Source organism: Oenanthe melanoleuca, chromosome 4, assembly GCF_029582105.1.
Source record: "Oenanthe melanoleuca isolate GR-GAL-2019-014 chromosome 4, OMel1.0, whole genome shotgun sequence".
NCBI lineage: Eukaryota > Metazoa > Chordata > Aves > Passeriformes > Muscicapidae > Oenanthe > Oenanthe melanoleuca.
The window spans coordinates 38,366,191-38,385,049 of record NC_079337.1 but is presented as its reverse complement, the minus strand read 5'-3'; the positions used below and the strand labels follow the sequence as shown (position 1 = coordinate 38,385,049).

At 42.3% G+C, this 18,859-nt stretch overlaps 1 protein-coding gene across 1 annotated transcript in view; it reads right to left on the bottom strand.

Moving 5' to 3' along the window:
• Nucleotides 1-7,271: 7,271 nt before the first annotated feature.
• Nucleotides 7,272-18,859, bottom strand: part of TENM3 (teneurin transmembrane protein 3) — a 347,891-nt gene continuing 336,303 nt past the window's right edge. The window contains exons 30-32 of the mRNA XM_056490446.1: nt 16,524-18,135; nt 14,680-14,810; nt 7,272-10,840 (exon numbers count right to left, since the gene is read on the bottom strand). Coding sequence (XP_056346421.1) covers nt 10,085-10,840; nt 14,680-14,810; nt 16,524-18,135 — 2,499 coding nt within the window. The 3' untranslated portion in view covers nt 7,272-10,084. The remainder of the gene's footprint in view (nt 10,841-14,679; nt 14,811-16,523; nt 18,136-18,859) is intronic.

The window sequence follows — 18,859 nt, the reverse complement described above, 5'->3', positions numbered from 1 at the left end:
CCTATCCCCCACGTGCAGCATGTGCTGTCCCTCACCAGCTGCAAAACACTGTGCTAGGGACATCTGGTATGAGCTGTGGTCTGTGCCTCCCAGCTCACAGTGAATTCAGTGGGATTACTTGTATGCATAAGGCTGGCAGATGCTGCCATTATAAATATTTCCTTTTTAAAGTTAGTTAGGTGAGATTTTTAATAAGTATAGTCTACATACGAAATCGATAGCCTCTCTGCTTCCAGGTACAGGGTGCAAGTGTCTGCTGAGCTGCTGTGGAAGGTAGCAGGTATTTTGAGCTGTTCCTTGCTAATTATTGCTTCAGTAAACAACAGCTGTTCAAATGCAGCTCAGCTTCTTGCTTTGAAAAGATTACAGTACCCAAACTGTAGTCTGGTATTATTGAAAAAATAAAAAAAAAAAGTTATAATCATTTCACTCCCCTACTGCTACAGATTTTATGGGCCTTGTAGTGTGCTGCTATGTCAGGCATATTAATTGCTAGTGAGTCGATGTTAAGCAAATGAAACAGCTTTGTGCAGCGTTTGGACACTTGGTTATAGACAGTTTAACAGCACTCTTCTGGAGAGACTGTGCATTAGTCTTAGATTATTTTTCAGCACAGGAGGAATGGCTTTTTCAAAGCAACTATAAAATGAACCATTGCTGCCATGCAATAGCAGTAATAAGCTGTTAAGGTACATTGCAAAGCATGAGGTCAGAGGCAGTATGTTCTTCCAGCCACCCAAGAAGTGTAATAGCACTAATTAGTGCAGCTCCTTCAGAGGCTACTGCTGCTGCAATGAGAGGAAAGAAAGGCAGAAAAGTGCAAGGGGGGGCCCCACTGTTACTATCTGCCCTTTAGATGAAGGAGTTGTTGGTATTAACTTAGCAGAGGGTGAAAGCCTGACCCAGCACAGCACTGAGTGTCAGCGATGTGCTCTTGGCAGTGAAAAGAAAAATAGCCCTGTTCTCTACTCCATGCGGTTCCTGCCCTTCTGCTTCCTTCCTGAGGAGCAGGATTTATAGGGGCATCTGTCTTGATTTATTGAGGAGCAAAAATTACAAATTAACTTTCCAGGCATGCGCACACACATTTGCTGCACAATGGCAGACCGATCCCTTCCCTGCTGTCCTCCTGGCTGGGTGGCTCTTGCCCGGCAGCCACCGGCCGAGCTGCCAGCCCAGCACCAGTGTGAAACCGTGGCAGTGCCCACAGCCCAGTGCTGGTGTGAGGCTGTGTCAGTGCCCACAGCCCAGCGCTGGTGCGAGGCTGTGTCAGTGCCCACAGCCCAGTGCTGGTGTGAGGCTGTGTCAGTGCCCACAGCCCAGCGCTGGTGCGAGGCTGTGTCAGTGCCCACAGCCCAGTGCTGGTGTGAGGCTGTGTCAGTGCCCACAGCCCAGCGCTGGTGCGAGGCTGGCAGTGCCCACAGCCCAGCGCTGGTGCGAGGCTGTGTCAGTGCCCACAGCCCAGCGCTGGTGCGAGGCTGTGGCAGTGCCCACAGCCCAGTGCTGGTGTGAGGCTGGCAGTGCCCACAGCCCAGCGCTGGTGCGAGGCTGTGTCAGTGCCCACAGCCCAGCGCTGGTGCGAGGCTGGCAGTGCCCACAGCCCAGCGCTGGTGCGAGGCTGTGTCAGTGCCCACAGCCCAGCGCTGGTGCGAGGCTGTGTCAGTGCCCACAGCCCAGCGCTGGTGCGAGGCTGGCAGTGCCCACAGCCCAGTGCTGGTGCGAGGCTGTGTCAGTGCCCACAGCCCAGCGCTGGTGCGAGGCTGTGTCAGTGCCCACAGCCCAGCGCTGGTGCGAGGCTGTGTCAGTGCCCACAGCCCAGCACCAGTGTGAAACTGTGGCAGTGCCCACAGCCCAGCACCAGTGTGAAACTGTGGCAAGTGCCCACAGCCACTGCCGGCCTCCAGTGACTGTGGGCTGAGAAACAGTCTGTGCTTTGTTTGAAGCAATTGTTCCCTGCAATGGTACTCACTGGCTGCAGATGAAAGCCATCTGAAAACATCTTTAGTGCACTTAAAAACAAAGAACCTCCCGCCCAAGTATTTTATATAAAAGCACATATGAGCAGTCAGGTTGGCACCACTTGATTGCCTTCGAGAAGGAACAAGATGGTCTGAGCCATGGGGTAACCTGCTGAGGAGAGGGCTCTGCTTTGGGTCGGCAGGTCAGGAGGTGTAAGAAGGAGGAGGGGCTGGGCAAGCTCCAGGCAGCACCACGAGCAGCACTCACTGCGGCGCTGCCCGTGTGGAGCCCCAGCCACCATCCAGGTCCCTCGGGAATGGCACATTCAGGGAGACCGGAGACGGGGCACGAAGTGGCACCGGCCCGACAGGACGTGCCAGGCTGCCTGCCTGTCGCTCGGGGCAGCCGGGCTCCATGCTGCGGGTTAGGCAGTACGTATGCACTTATGTGTGTGTATGTATGTATTTACTTATACTGCTGGAACCCCGCCACACGGAGCCGCGCGCCTGGCACGCCGCGAGCCTCACCGAGCCGATAAAATGGCGGCCAAGACCCCCCCCAAAGACGGTCACGAGCACTGCCGCCCCTCCCCTTCCCGCCAGGGGGCGCGCGAGGCACGGCCGGCCGGCGGTGTCAGGGACAGCCGGGCCGGAGGAGCGAGGGTGTCCCGGTGTCGGGGACAGCCGGGCCGGAGGAGCGAGGGTGTCCCGGTGTCGGGGACAGCCGGGCCGGAGGAGCGAGGGTGTCCCGGTGTCGGGGACAGCAGGACCGGAGAAGCGAGGGTGTCCCGGTGTCAGGGACAGCCGGGCCGAGGAGCGAGGGTGTCCCGGTGTCGGGGACAGCCGGGCCGAGGGAGCGAGGGTGTCCCGGTGTCGGGGACAGCCGGCCCGGAGGAGTGAGGGGAGCGGCCCCGCCGCCTGTCGCGGCCCGCGCTGCCGCTCTGGGGAATGAGGGGCGGCGCGCTGAAGGCAGAGGGGTGCCGTGGTTGCGGGAGCGGCTGGGAGCGCAGCTCAGTCCCTTCCCCTCGGTGTGAGCTGCGCTGTGAGGCGGGTCAGGAGCGGAGGCATTAGTTTGCAGCTCCCGGGGAGGCAGGGCAGCAGCCTGGCTGCAGCTCCCGGTTCTGCACCGGGCAAGGACCAGGTGATTCCCAGCGGACGGAGCTGGCGGAGCGTGAAACACCTGGGAGGCCCTCAGATTTTTTTTTTTTTTTTTTTAATTTAACCTAAACACTTGCCTCTGAGTGCCTTGAAAACATAAACATGCGGCCACATTGGCTGCAGCTATGTTATTAGAGAGTGAGGAGGTTTGTTTTAGTTAGTTTTAATAATCAGCTGCTATAGAAGGTAATAGAACAACATATCTCTGCTGAGGAAACCAAGGGATGTTTTTAAAATGCCTCAGCCTTATACTCACTGTTTAAAGAACTGAATTTTTTAGGGTAATGTTAGTTGGCTTTGGTCTGTATCAGCTTAAGTTGGATATTTCAGGGTTGTTAAAGGGGAGGTGATAAGGAGAAGATAAACCTAAACCCTTTGGTGTGGCATTTACCAGAGTTATAAAGGTTTTACTTTGATGTCTCCTGTGCCCCTAAATGAGTGGTGCCATAATCTAGTTTAAACTCACATCATCTGCATCCATTACATGTACTTCCAATAGCTCCTATTTTGCCAAAAGCTTCTGGAAACGACTCCTATAGTCAGTTACCAGAATTGCATTCCCACCCACTTTCTCTTCCCTCCTTCCCTGTTTGGAATCACTTTGCTGCAACGTGGTTACTATTGTCATGGCACCCTTTTGTGCCATTTTTTAAAATCTTTCCAGACTCAGATTTATGGGTGATGTCTCCTTGTGCTCTCTCCAGGGTTTTCATGATGACTGCATCAGGACTGTATGCAAGAGTGGCATTGCTGGCACCATATGCTTCCTATTTCCCTTGTTTAACAAGGCCAGTAATCTCATTAAGCTTCTCCACCCCTAAAAGCTCTTCATTGCCACCACTATTGTATTGGAATCTCACAATGAGTTATTTATCCATTATGCACTCCTCATTCTTTCCAAGTCAGTGCTTTCTTGAAGGCGGCTATGTACCTTTCATAGCAAGATTTGCATTTCTTATTCTGAAATACTTTATTTTTGGAGCTGCCTGTATTAAAATGCATTTTGTTTGAATGGGCTCACTTCAGCGAGTGATCCATATTGTTCTGTGTGACTGCTCTGTCCTAGCCATTATTTGCCACTCCATTAATTTTTGCCATCTGCAGTTATTGGCGTGACTGATTTTTTTTATTTTTATTTTTTTTATTATGTACTTCCCCATCATTGCGTAAGTTGGTGACTAATACGTGGTTCTGGTATCATAGTCTTGTACACCTACACCCTCCCCAGCTCATGTTTCCACAGTGGTTCTTATCTGCAAACAATGGATGAGCTTTTTCATGTTTTTCATATTTTTTTACAGCTTTTAAAACATTGCTACAGTTACTCTCAGATTTGCATTACTAACTGATCCCTCTGTTATCTTTCTTTATGCTGTTTTAATTTTATTTATTATTGGCGTAACTTTAATTGGTTCATTAGATAGCCATTCCTGCAATTTCAGTTTTAAAATGATTCTGGGCTTGAAATTTGGAAATATTTTACTGCATTGGGATAACAATTTCCCCTTGTGCCTCTGTAGTGCATGGCACTTACCCTGCTGTCTCAGACAGCTTAAGTATGATTGAGTAACTAGAGCCAGTTGAAACATGTTGTCGCCTTCCAGCCTTGTTCTTAGTTTCTGAATTTCCTCCTTTTCCTCCTGAATCCCAAAAGGCTTTATTAAGACAACTTTGTGGGAACCATTAACTCTAAGCTGCATAATTATGTTACTACAGCATTGACTTATTTAATAGTAGGGAAACAGTTGTATGGATGTCTAGAAATTTATATTCCTCAGTGATGGAATTTTAACTTAGTAAATGATAAGGTTTACTCAGTTTACCTACAAAGGTATAGTAATTAACAACAGGAGAGTCTACCTGCAATAAAACAGGTTCTGTGAAAACATGTCACTTTAATGAGCTGCCATCACACTATGCATATTCTTCACCTTCTAAATTGTATATAAGGCTCTCATGTAGTTAAAGAAAGGGATGTTTAGCTTGCTTTGTTTAGAAGTGGAGACCCATATTTAGCATATTTATCTTTGCTTAGTGATGCATTTTATGTCATGCTTGCACTGCTCAGAATTGCATACGTTTGGCATTTGTGGTGCTAGAAATTAGGCCAGAATTTTATTTTAAAAGACATGCTTACAAAGAATATTGCAGTTGATGATCCTCATGCCACTATTTGTGTGGTACTGCATGGCTTCATTCTCACTGTTGCATTTCAGACCACCTAAGGGCAGCTCACCTCCCTTTTGCTCTCCCTACCCAGCACATCTGGTTATTAAAGCAGGGCAGATTGTACCAGAGCACCAGACAGCATGTTTTTGTCCCTCACAGTGCCACCTGCAATTGCCAGTATTATGTCTTGTGATAAGGAGATGCCATGGCAAACAAACCTTTCTACCATCTCCTCACCCTGAAAGGCCTAAGACACTTTTAGTCGTCCATAACAAATACTCAGGTTTCTGGGATGGGTGAACGGAAAAACTGCACATTTTTTTTCAGCTTTTTGTAGTGCACTTAACTAAGATCTGGCATCCTTATTTATGTTACTTCTGCTGAAAAATGAGCTGGAGTGGATAAGCAGGGATTTACTTATTAGTAGTGTTTTGACTTTTTAAATAGGTCTAGCCTAGGTATCCACACAGTTAAATTTGTCTCATGTGGTCAGTCTGTCACAAAGCTAAAAACTTCAGAGGTATAAAATGAAGTCTTAAGCTCTGTCAGCATGACAGCTATGGACCATGTGTTCCCTTTTTCCCAGGGGGGGAAGAATTGGCACATACTCATCAATTAACTGGTTTACATTTTGGTTTTTTATCACTTTTTGTTTGGCTTTTTTTGTTTTGTATCACTGAGCCCTAGCAACTTGTGTAAAGATTAATTTAATTTTTTAAGGCTTGTATATATATGTCAGTCCTAAGGACTGACTGGCTGTAGATGAGAAGCTGATTAGTTTGGTGGGTCTGGATGTGGCTTTGCAGTTAGGGGTATGGTATCACTGTGTCTGTGCTGTTCAGTTTATGCTGGGATGATGCTCTGTGCTTTGGCTTATTTTTAACCCTGGCAGCTTCTAATAAGTGTCAAATAAGCAGCTTCTAATAAGCTGCTTAGAAGCTGTTTCTAGTAAGTGCCTCTGCTTTGCCTTCCCCAAAGAATTATGCATGAATTTATTCCTCTTTTTCTTAAAGGTTCTCAAGCTGGCCATATGTATAGCCATAGCTTGCTCTTCTGAACATAGCAGTACACTAAAGTATCAATACTTTCAAAAGCCTTTTCCTTCTTTTTTTCTGAAAACAGAATTGAAACATTTTGGCATCTGATTCTCTGCAAATGCAGCCTATTCTCTCATAGACAATTTTAACTGCTATTTTATGCAGTGTTTTTTCTTTTACTGCCTTTCAGCCATCGGTTTAGAAATGCCTCAGAAGAGTGGCAATGGTAACTGGCATTTTTCCCCCCCTTGTCAAATGCAAATCTCTCACCTCCCAAGTGTGAACATACAAAGATCTCTTACTGTTTTTTTTGGTTTTTTTTTAAATAACAAAATTAGGCCATAGTTAGCTAAGCAGAGACCTGATCAACACATTACCAACTCAAGGTTGTCACTACAAAGTGAGTGTGGTGAAGTCTGCCTGTTCCAACGAAAATGAAAGCAGTCTCTTGACAAAGAGCAGTGCTGAAGTCAGCAGTTTCTGCAAAGGGGGCCTAAAAGCAGGTTGAAGGATCTCTTCTGTGTATATATGTAACTATCAGTGCCAGTCTAATTCTCTATAATCAAGTACCTTTTGTCATATTTTTACTCAGGAGGATATGAGAGAAAACAGTTCTAAGCAATTTGTTTTTTATTCTTTGGCTTTCCTTATCTAGGAAAGATTTGGTTTTGTGAGGTATATTTAATGTTTTCTCTAAAGTAGGCCCCCTGAGAGATCCCATGGAGTAATTCAGTTTGCTGAGTTAGCAGATGAAGCCATTGGATAGAGTAAAAAAAAGATACTGCCAACTGTGAAGCAAATGAATCAATACCAGAGCAAGGGGATCACTTTGCTTCTTCGATGTGAGAAAAGCGGCAGCACAGATGCAATATCTGACATACAGATTAAAAAACTCAAATATAAACACACACACACACACACGTTGGGTTGGCTTTTATTGGAAAGCCTAGATGCAATCTATAGTTATCAATTTGTGGAAAATTCAGGACACATATAAAGTTAAGAAGGCAAATTAAAAGAACAATACAAATCAGACGAAATATACATCTCAAAATATCAGGATAGCATTTTGACTGGCATTGTCTAAAATACTTAGAATCTCCTTTCTTTTTTTCTTATTTTTTGTAATATGCTTCTTCAATTATGCATATTTTTTCTTTAAAAAGATCTTTTGTTCCTATATTCCCCAAGGTCACTATTTCCTGCAGGAGCATGTCCAGATCACAAGTCTTTTTTAGCAAGAAATAGGCTCATTATACCTACTAACAAGGCCACTAATTGGCTTGATTTGACTGTATCTAAAATGATCACCAACAGATACTATAATTTGTTGTTTATTGGTGCCAGAACAAAGGAGAAGGGACTGGTATGCGCCAAGTAGAAGATATATTTCAATGTTGACATGTTATACAAGCTTTTCATATTCAAACAGAACAGAAACATTGGACATAATTTAGAATATGAGCCTATTTCAACAGAGAGCACTTACAGCATGCTAAATACAGTGCTGTGGAAGAGCCACCCAACAGAACTGCAAACACCTAGCATTTTACATCTTTTAAAAAGAATACGTAGATCAATGACACGCCTCTGGGGTCTGACAAACCATCCTCTCTAAATTTAGGGCCCTCAAGCTTCAAGGGTAAAGGTACTAACAACTAATCTGTGCTTTAATTCTAATAGATGATTAGCATTCATTATATGTGTAATTAGTTCTGTATGCTCTACCAAATACACACATACAGTAATAGCACTGATACTGTAGATTCGGTAGCGACTTGGCTGGGAGAAATTCAAATCTGTTTATCAAACAATCCTAATGTGCAATTTAGAGTATGTAATACCATAGACTCTCAGAATACAAAGCAGTTAGAAAACTATTTTTATTACATCCACTTGAACCATTCATAGTTAAGACACGTTCACTTACTATGTTCTGTCATTATAATACATGGATAGAAATACTGTGTATATTTCAATGAACATCAAAACCCCCAATTTTGTCTCATCTTAAAAATATTTATTTTTGTGGCTGAATTTAGTGCTTATGAGACTGAAGCTCTAAGAATGGTTTCAGCCAAGATAACAGATGCCATAGATGCCACCACAGGCTTCCTACAAGGAACCAGCTGCACACTTCAGTTCTTCCTGCAGCAAATATACTGGGCCTTGGAGCAGAGCATGCCAAATCTATGCAGTGGTGTGGAGATGCAGACTAGGCACTAGAACTGGACCTTCCTCTCCATCCCCAGGCTGTGTTCACAGTAATCAGATTTGATCTGCCAGCTGAAGGCCAGGAGATGAACCCACTGAACAGCCTGCCTGTCTAAAGAGCAATTCTGTAGCATCAGGTCAGAGGTACGCTTCTTCTATCTGGAGTTATTAACACCTAAAAGAGCTGTATTATACAGAAGACAAAGTTGACATAACTGGATGAAACTACATTTCTTCTTCTTCTTCTACATACAATTTGCCAAGCACCTGAGACACTATTCCTCCATTGTGAAACAAAGCGTCTAAAAAACCAACAGAAACCCCACCTGGTATGAGTAAATGTCCATTTATTACATTAGGGCTGGAAAAAGACAAGGAAACCCCAACCTATTAAAGTCTTCCATCATACTAAATTAGACTTATTTGGTTACTGTGCCTTCTAACAATGACTGATGAAGTGGCACTGGCCTGGGTGACAGGAGAGGGAGGGGAGGGAGCTGTGGTCTGATTCAGCCAGCCACTTTGTGGAGTGTCCCATCCTATCAGAAGAGTGATAGATGCACAGCTTTAAACCTAATACAAAAATATTAACACTTTTGGACATTAGTATTCACTGTTATATCTCTACAATATAATCCTTTATACTGTACAGCTATAACATAAAAGGTGCAATTCCTTTTTCTTTAAAAAAAATCACACACAGCACATGTTTTTATCATTTTATTTTTAAGTATAAACTTTTTTAAACACTTTACATAAATTAACTCCTCTGAGACTAATATTTGATGTACAGTAAATTGTAATTCATATAAAAATCCATAAACAACTTGTCTCACATAATTTACAAAAAAATCAGGGTTTCCTTTGCTTATATGCAACAAGGATTCTACTTGCCATTTTCCCCCCAAGGCAAACCATGTTAGCATTGTAAAATCCATTATTAAATTCCCATGGTAGTGTAAGTCACTTGTGCCAATGTCCTTTTATAAAGCAGCACAGTTTAATGCAGTTGGGTTGTCTATAAACAGTAATTTTTGCCCCGTGTTTTAAAATTAACAGATATATACCACGTCCTATGCAGTGAGAAAGAGAAAAAGAGAGAGAGAAAGAGAGAGACTACTTCTCATAAGCAAAGGTCAACAATTCAGTACTATTTGGAAACACTGTATGGGTCTGTATGTTATTTAAATACAGTGCCTCAAAGAAACAGCCTGTTGCAAAATCTGTAGGCCTTTTTATTTTCTTTTTTTCTTCTTTTTTCTTTTTTAATACTTTTCAGTCCAACTTGAGTGCAGCGATATGCATATGTAAACATATTCTTTAAAGCAGATCACCTTTAAGGTCATTGAGAAAAAAAAGTTTTGTCATTAGCAGTATCATTCTTCTGGAAGGCGCTCTTTTTGTTACAGAGTCTGGATTGTGCTACAGAAAAAATCTGAGCAAAGATGTAAGCTTAGGCTCAAGTAGTAATGCAGCAAAACAGTTTGGTCTCCTTTTTAGAAGACACTGGTACACAGTCTCTTTGGCAGCCTGAGCTAAGCCAGTGTGTTACCTCTTTCCTATCTCACTTTGTCTGAGGAACTGTATATTGTTAGCGCTGTCTGCTAATTCTGGATATTGCTCCACAGAGAGTACATAGTACCCATCATATCCTTGTACCTTTCCAGCACTTAGCAACTGCCTCTTTTCTCCTTCTGTCCACAACCTGGCGCCTTCCTCTCCATCTCTTACTCTCTGTTGTTCTCTGGCCCAGGCACTGGAAAGAGCTCTTTGCCTGGCTTGCTCCAGTATCCGTGCCTTTTCCTCATCGAGTGTCATGCCATAGCGGACGTGAAGCGCTAGAGCACCGTACTGCATTTCAACATCAGCAAACCTACGAGTCCTGCCGTTCACCACCGTGGTGGACTGGGAAACAGTGACATTGATGCCATTCTCCAGGGCCTTACGCCCACTTGTCAGCCTCAGTGTCCCAAGGTCACTCTCAGGGGAGGTGGTCTTGATAAAATAGTGCGTGTCCTTTCCCTCCACAGTGAAATGCAAGTTTTCTAGGTAGTAAGCGTTGTTCAAAACAGCTGCCACTTTTATGCAGTCCTCATTAGCAATGTTGAGCACGTTTGTTTGCACTTTGCCTTGATTGACAGCGAGCATCACCCCTTTACCAATCAGAGACTTCACCGTGGCAAACCACAGCCATGACTTTTCTCCACTGGATTTCCGTCTGCTGACCTGCACTTCTGCCATCTTTCCCAGGGAAAGGAAAGCCTTTGCTTGTCTCGCCACTTGTTGTTGCACTCCAGAAATTGGCTGTAAACAAGAACAGACAGAAGTTTTACCAGCCATCTGTAGCCCCCTAAATGCCAAACAGCCAGGATTTCTTGGTGTGCTGCCCGTGGACGACAACAGGATATGCCACAACTGACAGTGCCAAGGAGTTAATTAGATCTGCATACTGCTTGTTCTGCTGAGTTACAAGACTATTTTGCTAATGTTCAGTGTTTTACTCTTTGTTTCCCTGAGAACCTGCACAAAAATCAGCTTTAACTTCAAAAGCCACTTACTGGGCTGCACAGGCAGACTTGCAATGCCAATACATAACCACAAGAATCACAGAATTGTTTGGGTTGGAAGGAGATCTTGAAAATCATCTAATTCCAAACCCCTGCTGTGGGACATCTTCAACTGGACCTCAAGACCCCATCCAACCTGGCCTTGAACACCTTCAGTAATGGGATATCCACAACTTCCCTGGGCAGCTTGTTCCAGGGCCTTACCAACCTCACAGGAAAGAATTTTGTCCTAATATGTAAACTTACTCCCTTTCAATTTGAACCTGTTCCCCCTAGTCCTGTCACCACCTACTCTTGTAAGTAGTCTTACCCCATCTTTCCTATATGTTCCTTCAGGTACTGGAAGGCTGCAGTTAAGTTACTGAAAGCTTTTTCTTTTCCAGGCTGAACAATCCCAATTCCTTTCCTCACAGGAGAGGTGCTCCATCCCTCTGATCAGCTGGGTGGCCCTGCTCTGGACTTGCTTGAACAGGTTTATGTCCCTCCTGTGATGGGGACCCCAGGGCTGGATGCTGTGTTCCAGCTGAGATCTCATAAAGGCAGAGTAGAGGGGCAAAATCCCCTCCCTTACCCTGCTGGCCCTGCTGATTTTGATGCAGCCCAGGACACAACTGACTTTCTGGGCTGCCAGTGCACATTGCCAGGCCATGTCATGTTAGTACAACTAAGAGCTGTCTTACTACAGTGTCATCTTACTATGGTGTCATCTCTTTCTCTGAGCTCTTTCAATTATGATTCTTGTCTACCATGAGTCCAATCAAACTGAGGAGATTTTTGCAGGTCATGAAGCTGTGCTTTAGAACTGGAACAAGCCTTTCTTTACACTGAGCCAGGAGATAAGAGTCTCTCAAGTAGCCACAGTCTGAAACTGCAGGGAGACTCTCATAATCCCCTCAAGCTGCTAAAGAAATGAGGGAAATCAAACTGTAATGACAGTCTTTACAGTAAAAGGGAGGGAAGTTAATGGTATGGACCAGTGAGGTGGAATACTGGGGACTGATACTCTTTCTTCCAAATACTTGCAGAAACTGATAAATGGGGTTATGTGAAAAGACTATGGCCAATCCAGCTGTGTGACCTTCCATTTCACTTCAAGTATTGGCCTCCTGCCTAAAGGGGTTTTTCCCCAAGAACTTTAGATGGGTGCAACCCTGAATACAGCAGTGTTTTGTTCATAGCTAGCAAAGACAAGGGTCAATTAATGAAAAGAACCCACAAGTCAGTCTAACAGAAAAGCTAGGATAGCAGAATGTTGTGGAAGAGCTGTGTGTAGCCCATTATACCAGATTCACTCTTGGAAAAGAGACGATGGCTGGGGAATGGGACCTGTCAACATAACTGCAGTGGTTAGCCTGGACAGCTGAAAGAACAGGAGCAGCTAGCAGGAATGTTAGCTAGTGTACCTAGATAGCAGGGCAGTTCAAATTACAGGGTCAGCTGTGGTTGGGATGAGACCTCACAGCTGTGCAGAATAGATACATCTTACTGGTTTAACCCTGGGTTTTAACAGCAACAAGCTGTGAACGAGCTGTACTGACAGAGGTGGGGAGCAGACAGCTGCCATCGAAGTTGCCTCAGCAGGAAACAAAGATTTAAATAGCTTTGGCTGCACTTTTAAAAATGAGTACTTAGTTTTTGATGATGATCCAGTTTATCTTCCAATTGACCCCTTCTCCTTTTAGTGAAAAACCATTTGATTAACTGCTGACAAATGTGTCAAAAGCCTGTTTTGTTTTCCTAAATTTCTGGATGGGAGACCAAGCAGGAGTCATTAAGATTCATACAACCTTAATTCAGCCTTGCTGCTGATCAAAGCCTGGCAAAAAGTTTGCAAAGACTTCTCTGTTTTGCTAGAAGGGTAGCTTTCTGGAGTAGATAGCTCCTGAGGGAATTATGAATTAACTTGGACTCTCCATTCTTCTTGAATGTGGCAGATTTTGGTCTGCATTTGCTAACAAGTATGGATTTCAGCTGTTGTAAATCCTACATGAAAGCTATTGAGCACAAAATATATTGTAGACAGCAATCATCAATGAGAGCAGTAAGATGCTATTGCAACTTCATAATGACAAAGTTTGTTTATTTTTAAAATGTGTCCTCAGAGCTCAGTACAGTTCACTCATTCCAGAATGTTTCAAAATACCAAGTGGTTTGTGTGTTTACTTCTGCCTCCTGGTTGCATTTACTTGTTCACCAGTGAATATCAGAGTTGCAGCTTCTTCCTACCTGAGAATTTGAATCTTTGTTTTCCTATCACGCTTTTTGCTCAGTCATGTCACACGCTCCTGGCATTCCTCATGTTATTGAGCTCTCTCAGGAAGATTTTTGACAACCAGCTGTCTGCTCTCATCTCTTTGACCAGACTGGTTCTGTTCCTGGTATGCCTTTCCTGATGTTAGTGGATGATTCCATGCTTTAACCTTTGAGACCTAACTAAACAACTTCTAATAGTTCTTCACAGCCATGCCTGATGACAGGTCTCTTATCTCCCAATATAACTGGAGTGCTTGCCATGCTCCTCCTTCACTGCTTTTGCTGCTCATGGGAGACCCTAATCTCATGCTGTGCTCTAAAGTCTTTCCCTATTATTCAGTTCCATGCTGATAAAAACAATCAACCAGCCAACCAACCAACCTACCTACCTACTAACTTCCTGAATACAGAGTTAGCTTCCATATGTTCCCATCTGCTGGGCCACGGTTCTAAGTCTACATTAGGTTGTAGGATTTTTAAAGTTTGTATCATCTTTAATTCTTGTACCATTCTCCATCATGATTCTTGTAAAAGGAGATCTTTTTTTGACTGCTTAGAATGAGATCACCCATTTTAATGCCTCTTATCTCTTCCTTCTAAACTGAAATGAGACCTATGAGGGCATAGGTCTTTAATCTTTGAGTAAGCCTAATTTATAAATACAATTTTCTTGAATAGCAGACTTAGATTTTACTTTCACATAGATTTCTTCCATTATATCAAAAAACCATAGCAGGTGTTCAGGATGAAAGTTCATTTTTTTGCTTTCAAAGACCTTCATAAGCACCTGAGTTTTATGTAATATAATAGTTTTACCTTGGGTAATTTCAGTTTTAGTATTTTATCTTTACATATAACACATGGTGTCCATAACACATGGTTAATAATAAAAGAAGTATAATTATAGTGGTGCCTGCTATCTGTATTTTGTATCACCTCTTCTTTGTTTATTTCCCTATCTCTTTTTTACTACAGTGTTCAGTTGATGTCTTCAGGCAGAATGTTAGTACAACTATAATCTCTGTAGTTTCTGCTATGAAAATTAGACATCTTTAAAGCATCTTTAACTTCTTTCAATTGATTTTGAAAGACAATAGTCTTTTAAAATTTTTATTATTGCTAAAAGCAAACAAAAGCTTATATAAAATAGTACCTAACTTAGCAAATCTGTAAAAAACCTCTCCACCTGTAATTTCTTAAATTCTTCTGAAACTAGATAAAGGTACCAAGTTCTGGCTATCAGAATTATTCATGCCAAATAAGATCTGAATAGAAGGGAACACTCTAGCTTATTCAATGTATATATTTAGTTTTGTTTCTTACTGGTATGTCTTCCCATTGCTGGCTCTTCACCAGTTCATAAGAAGGTTCTGTTAAATCAAACTTTGGAACAGGGAAGCCAGGGATGGCATTGTGCAGATGGAAGCCAAACGTCACCAGCCAGCTGTTAACATCTGAAAGGGAATAATTATAAGAAAAATAGAGAGAAAAATATTAGAGTTGTTCTATATTTTGCAACCATACCATTTTTACATATAATAGCTTTTGGCAAAGTTGATTTCTTTTTGGCAACAAAGGAAACTTATACAGAAACTTACAGTCTAAACCTTAAAGAAAATGTATGTTCTGTATAAGAGTTGCACTAGGCTCAGTTGAGCCTATCTCCAGCCTAAACTAACTGGAATTTCATGGTCAGGTTAAACATGCTTTATGTCACACCTTCATCATCAATACTTTAAAATAAAGCAAAAAACCCAAACATACTGCAGAGCACATCCTGTCCTTTTGGTGTGTGTTATTGTAATGACTTCAAACTACTCCTGAAATAGCACCTATATGGCCAATTACCTTTTAAATTATTTGGCAGATATTTTTGTTGATTCAAGAGAAATCTGCTCCTCTTCAAGATTATGTGGGATCAATGAAATGAAAAGCTAATGAAATCCATCAGTAAGCAGACAGCATACCAAATTATCATTAGATAACATTATTTATTATACATTTTATGTTTTGTTAAAATAAATTAGGGGTGCCAACAATCAGTTAACAATTGTTTGGCAAGAATGAGTACTCTGCCTTGTTTCTGTTTTTTTACACTATCTTCCACAAATACTAGGCTTAGAGGCTGGCAGAATGCTCCTTACCAAGTCTAATAATTTTTATTTAAGAAAGCTCAATATGTGGAATAAGGATTTTCCAAAAATTAAAAGAATAAAAAATATTTATCTTATAATAATTTCTAACATTTTCAAATAAATGGTATGCCTCATGAGGCGCTGCATCTAAAACTGCCAGTCAGCCAAATTACCAATTGTAATACTAACCTTATATAAGCAGTGTGTGGCTGTGCATTTCAGACATCAAAGATGTTAAGGAAAGAACCAAAACTGTATTTTGAGGGCAATTGCTGAACTAAGTGCATTATTTTCGATGCCACAAAGAATCTGATTCCAACTGCATGCCCTACAGCACATGCTGCTAAAAGAGGACAGATTCAGAGGTCTGTTTTTATTCCTACTCCCAGGCAGCCTGTTAACAACCCACTTCATAGCTGCTGTTTGTTAAATGGATGCAAACCCACTTGATTCCCAGGATCTTCTTCTAAGTGGTAGTCTCACAGCTCCTAAGTCAGTGGGGCTGAGCCCTTCTTGTAGACTGGCAATGTCTATGTATTTTGGATTATTTACATCTAATTTAAATACAAAAAATTATATGTATCTTGGAGCCATACATTTTTCCAAAAATTCTGGTGTCGTGCAGTCAGATTTTTGGTATGTAGAATAATGGAAAACACTACACATCACTAACTCTAGAACAACAAAAAGCATATAGGTTCTTTAAGAATTGAGATATTCAAGTTAGCACATCAGCATCCTTTTTTTGCCAAAACAGTTTTTCTATACTACCCTACTACTCCATCCCTGCACCTGGCTGTGTACTCATTACCTTGTGCTAGCCCTGGAGCTTATTGAGCAATTTACATTAGCAGCCTTGCAAAAGTCTACCCTGGAAAATATCAAACAACTTCAGTGAATATGTGATGCTAGAGTGTTAAACTCATCACAGATTGTCCCTTCCTGCCCTTGTTACCTACAGTCTCACTCCCTCTACATTGGATGCTTGTAGATTCAGCATCCCCAAGCTGCAATCAAGTAACCTTCTCTTACCTGTGATATAATCCTTCACATCGTGTATTTTACTGGCTGGGTTATTATTTCTAAACATGTACAAATTAAAAGGTGCTGGATCCTTCCCAATTCTCTTCCAGATTTCAATATCAGGTGTTGTCCATCGGCCTGCCAGTATGTCATAATCTCTTTCTCCAAAGTGGACTAGTTTGGTCAGTGGGTCGTATAAGCCTCCATGGAATCCGATTACCAGCTGGAAGTCAAGGTTAGAGTCAAAATAGATCTCTCCATAGGCAGTATATTGAATTTGTTTAAGCATGAGACCATTGCTACTGAAAACAGCCAGTGGTGTCCCTGTATTGTCTGATGCAATGTAAAACTCATCTCCACTGCTAATTTCCATGGCAAAAAGGTGTCCTTGCAGATCATAGTATAGAGATGTGATTTCAGAACTTGAGTGGTTATATACATGAGTTATCCTGGTTGGGTAAGTCAGGTCTGCGTAAAAGAACTGGAGATGCTGCCCAAGGCTAGTTTTAGTGGAGACTCGTCGTCCAAGTCCATCATAACGGTAAATCACTGTCCACCCACTGCCTTTGCTATAAACTCGAGTAAGAAGGCCCTTTGAACTGTATTCAAAGATTTCAGTACCCCTCTGACGCAGGAATCCGTCTTCATCTAACCTGTACTGTACATCTCCTAGTCGAGTTATCCTGTCTCTCAGGTCATACCGAAGTGGTGTCAAACGGGCGCTGCTGCTGGGGTTGAGCAAGTGCAGGTTGCCATTCAGGTCATAGTTGTATCGCCACATTATTTTTTCATTCAGATAAACTGTCTGGAGCTGACCATCTACATCATACTCGTAAGCATATTTTGTGGTGTTGGCAAATGGCCCAATCTTAATTTCTCTTTTCGTCACTCGTCCCATGTTATCATACTGAATTGTAATCCAATACATTAATGACCGAAATATTTCATACTGAATTTCCTTGATGCGCCCATGTGCATCGAAGTGTTTTGTGTACGTCATTACAGCTGTTGAAATGATCTGGTTAATATCATAATATATAACTCCAAATTTTCCAAACTGTTCAACTTTGCCAGAGATATCGTCAAACTGGTAGAGATCAATAGGCAATGGGGTTTCATTGATGACACCTTGCATGCTAGTCACTCTGAAGCTATTGTCATAGCTGTAGTCAAATCGGGCGTTTACCATTCCGTCCTCACTGAAGCGGAAAATCTGTCTGTCAATCAACGGGCCAATTTGTCTGTATCTAATGGTGCAGATAAAACCATCGCTTTGGAGGTTTACTGTTTTCAGGACTCCTGCTGTTTCATCATAAGTAAAACTAACTCTTGTACTATCATATAAAATTTCTGAGAGCTTAGTCTGCCGTCTGTACTTGAATAATACTCTTCGACTTGTCCCCAGGAAAGCAGTTTGAAGGAGCTGCCCTTCTTCATTGTAGTCCATTATAACAGAAGCATTGCTTTCCGGGGGGTTGTATATATTCCGGTAATAGCCGATGGAGCGGATTGTCTGCATGGTATGACGAGCAACACTGGGCATGGTGACAGCAGAAAGCCGATCCAACAAATCATACTCGAAGATATACTGCCGTTGGCTATGGAGCAGAAGAACCATTGACTGAAAATTAAGAACAGATTTTTATCACGTGACAAATGGTGCAGCAGCTCCCCTCCCGCCATATACTGCTACTATTTCTTCACAAAAACGTGACATTCCCACTTGAGAAAATTATCTCCTCTTTAATTGAGTTATCATTGACCTTACATGTTGTTAACATCTCCCTGCCTAATTTACTTGTATGCTTAATTGTAAGGGGTTCTGTAATTAGTAGTTCCACATTCATAATTTGCTACTTGTTATGACTGTATCACTCTTTTATCAAGCATTCACAGCTAAACAGCAGATTGTCAATGGATTCAGATAAGTCATGTTTAATATGGGAAGAAGTAAAACTGTCTTAGAGCCATTAACTCACAAGGAGAACAACATATGGGAGATACAATTTCTTCCCTACAATTAGAGATGATTTTTAAGAATTTGAATAGCCTGAGATCTCTGAATACTGTGCTCTTGTTCTGTAAGCTTTTGAGACATAGGCAAAACAATTGTTTGATTATTCATATCAAAAGGAACTACTTGAATTATTCTGACATTTTCCTAATGCGCGGCTATTATGTCTCATAGGTCTTGATTAAATTATGTCTGTGGTAACTAGTAAACAGTATTTGCTGAGCAACATCTTCAACAGAAATATATTTAAACCCCTGAAAGAAATGGATTCTCTTTCTGCATAGCAGACATGAGATCTCACAAAGGTTATTTTCACAGATATTTCTAGGCG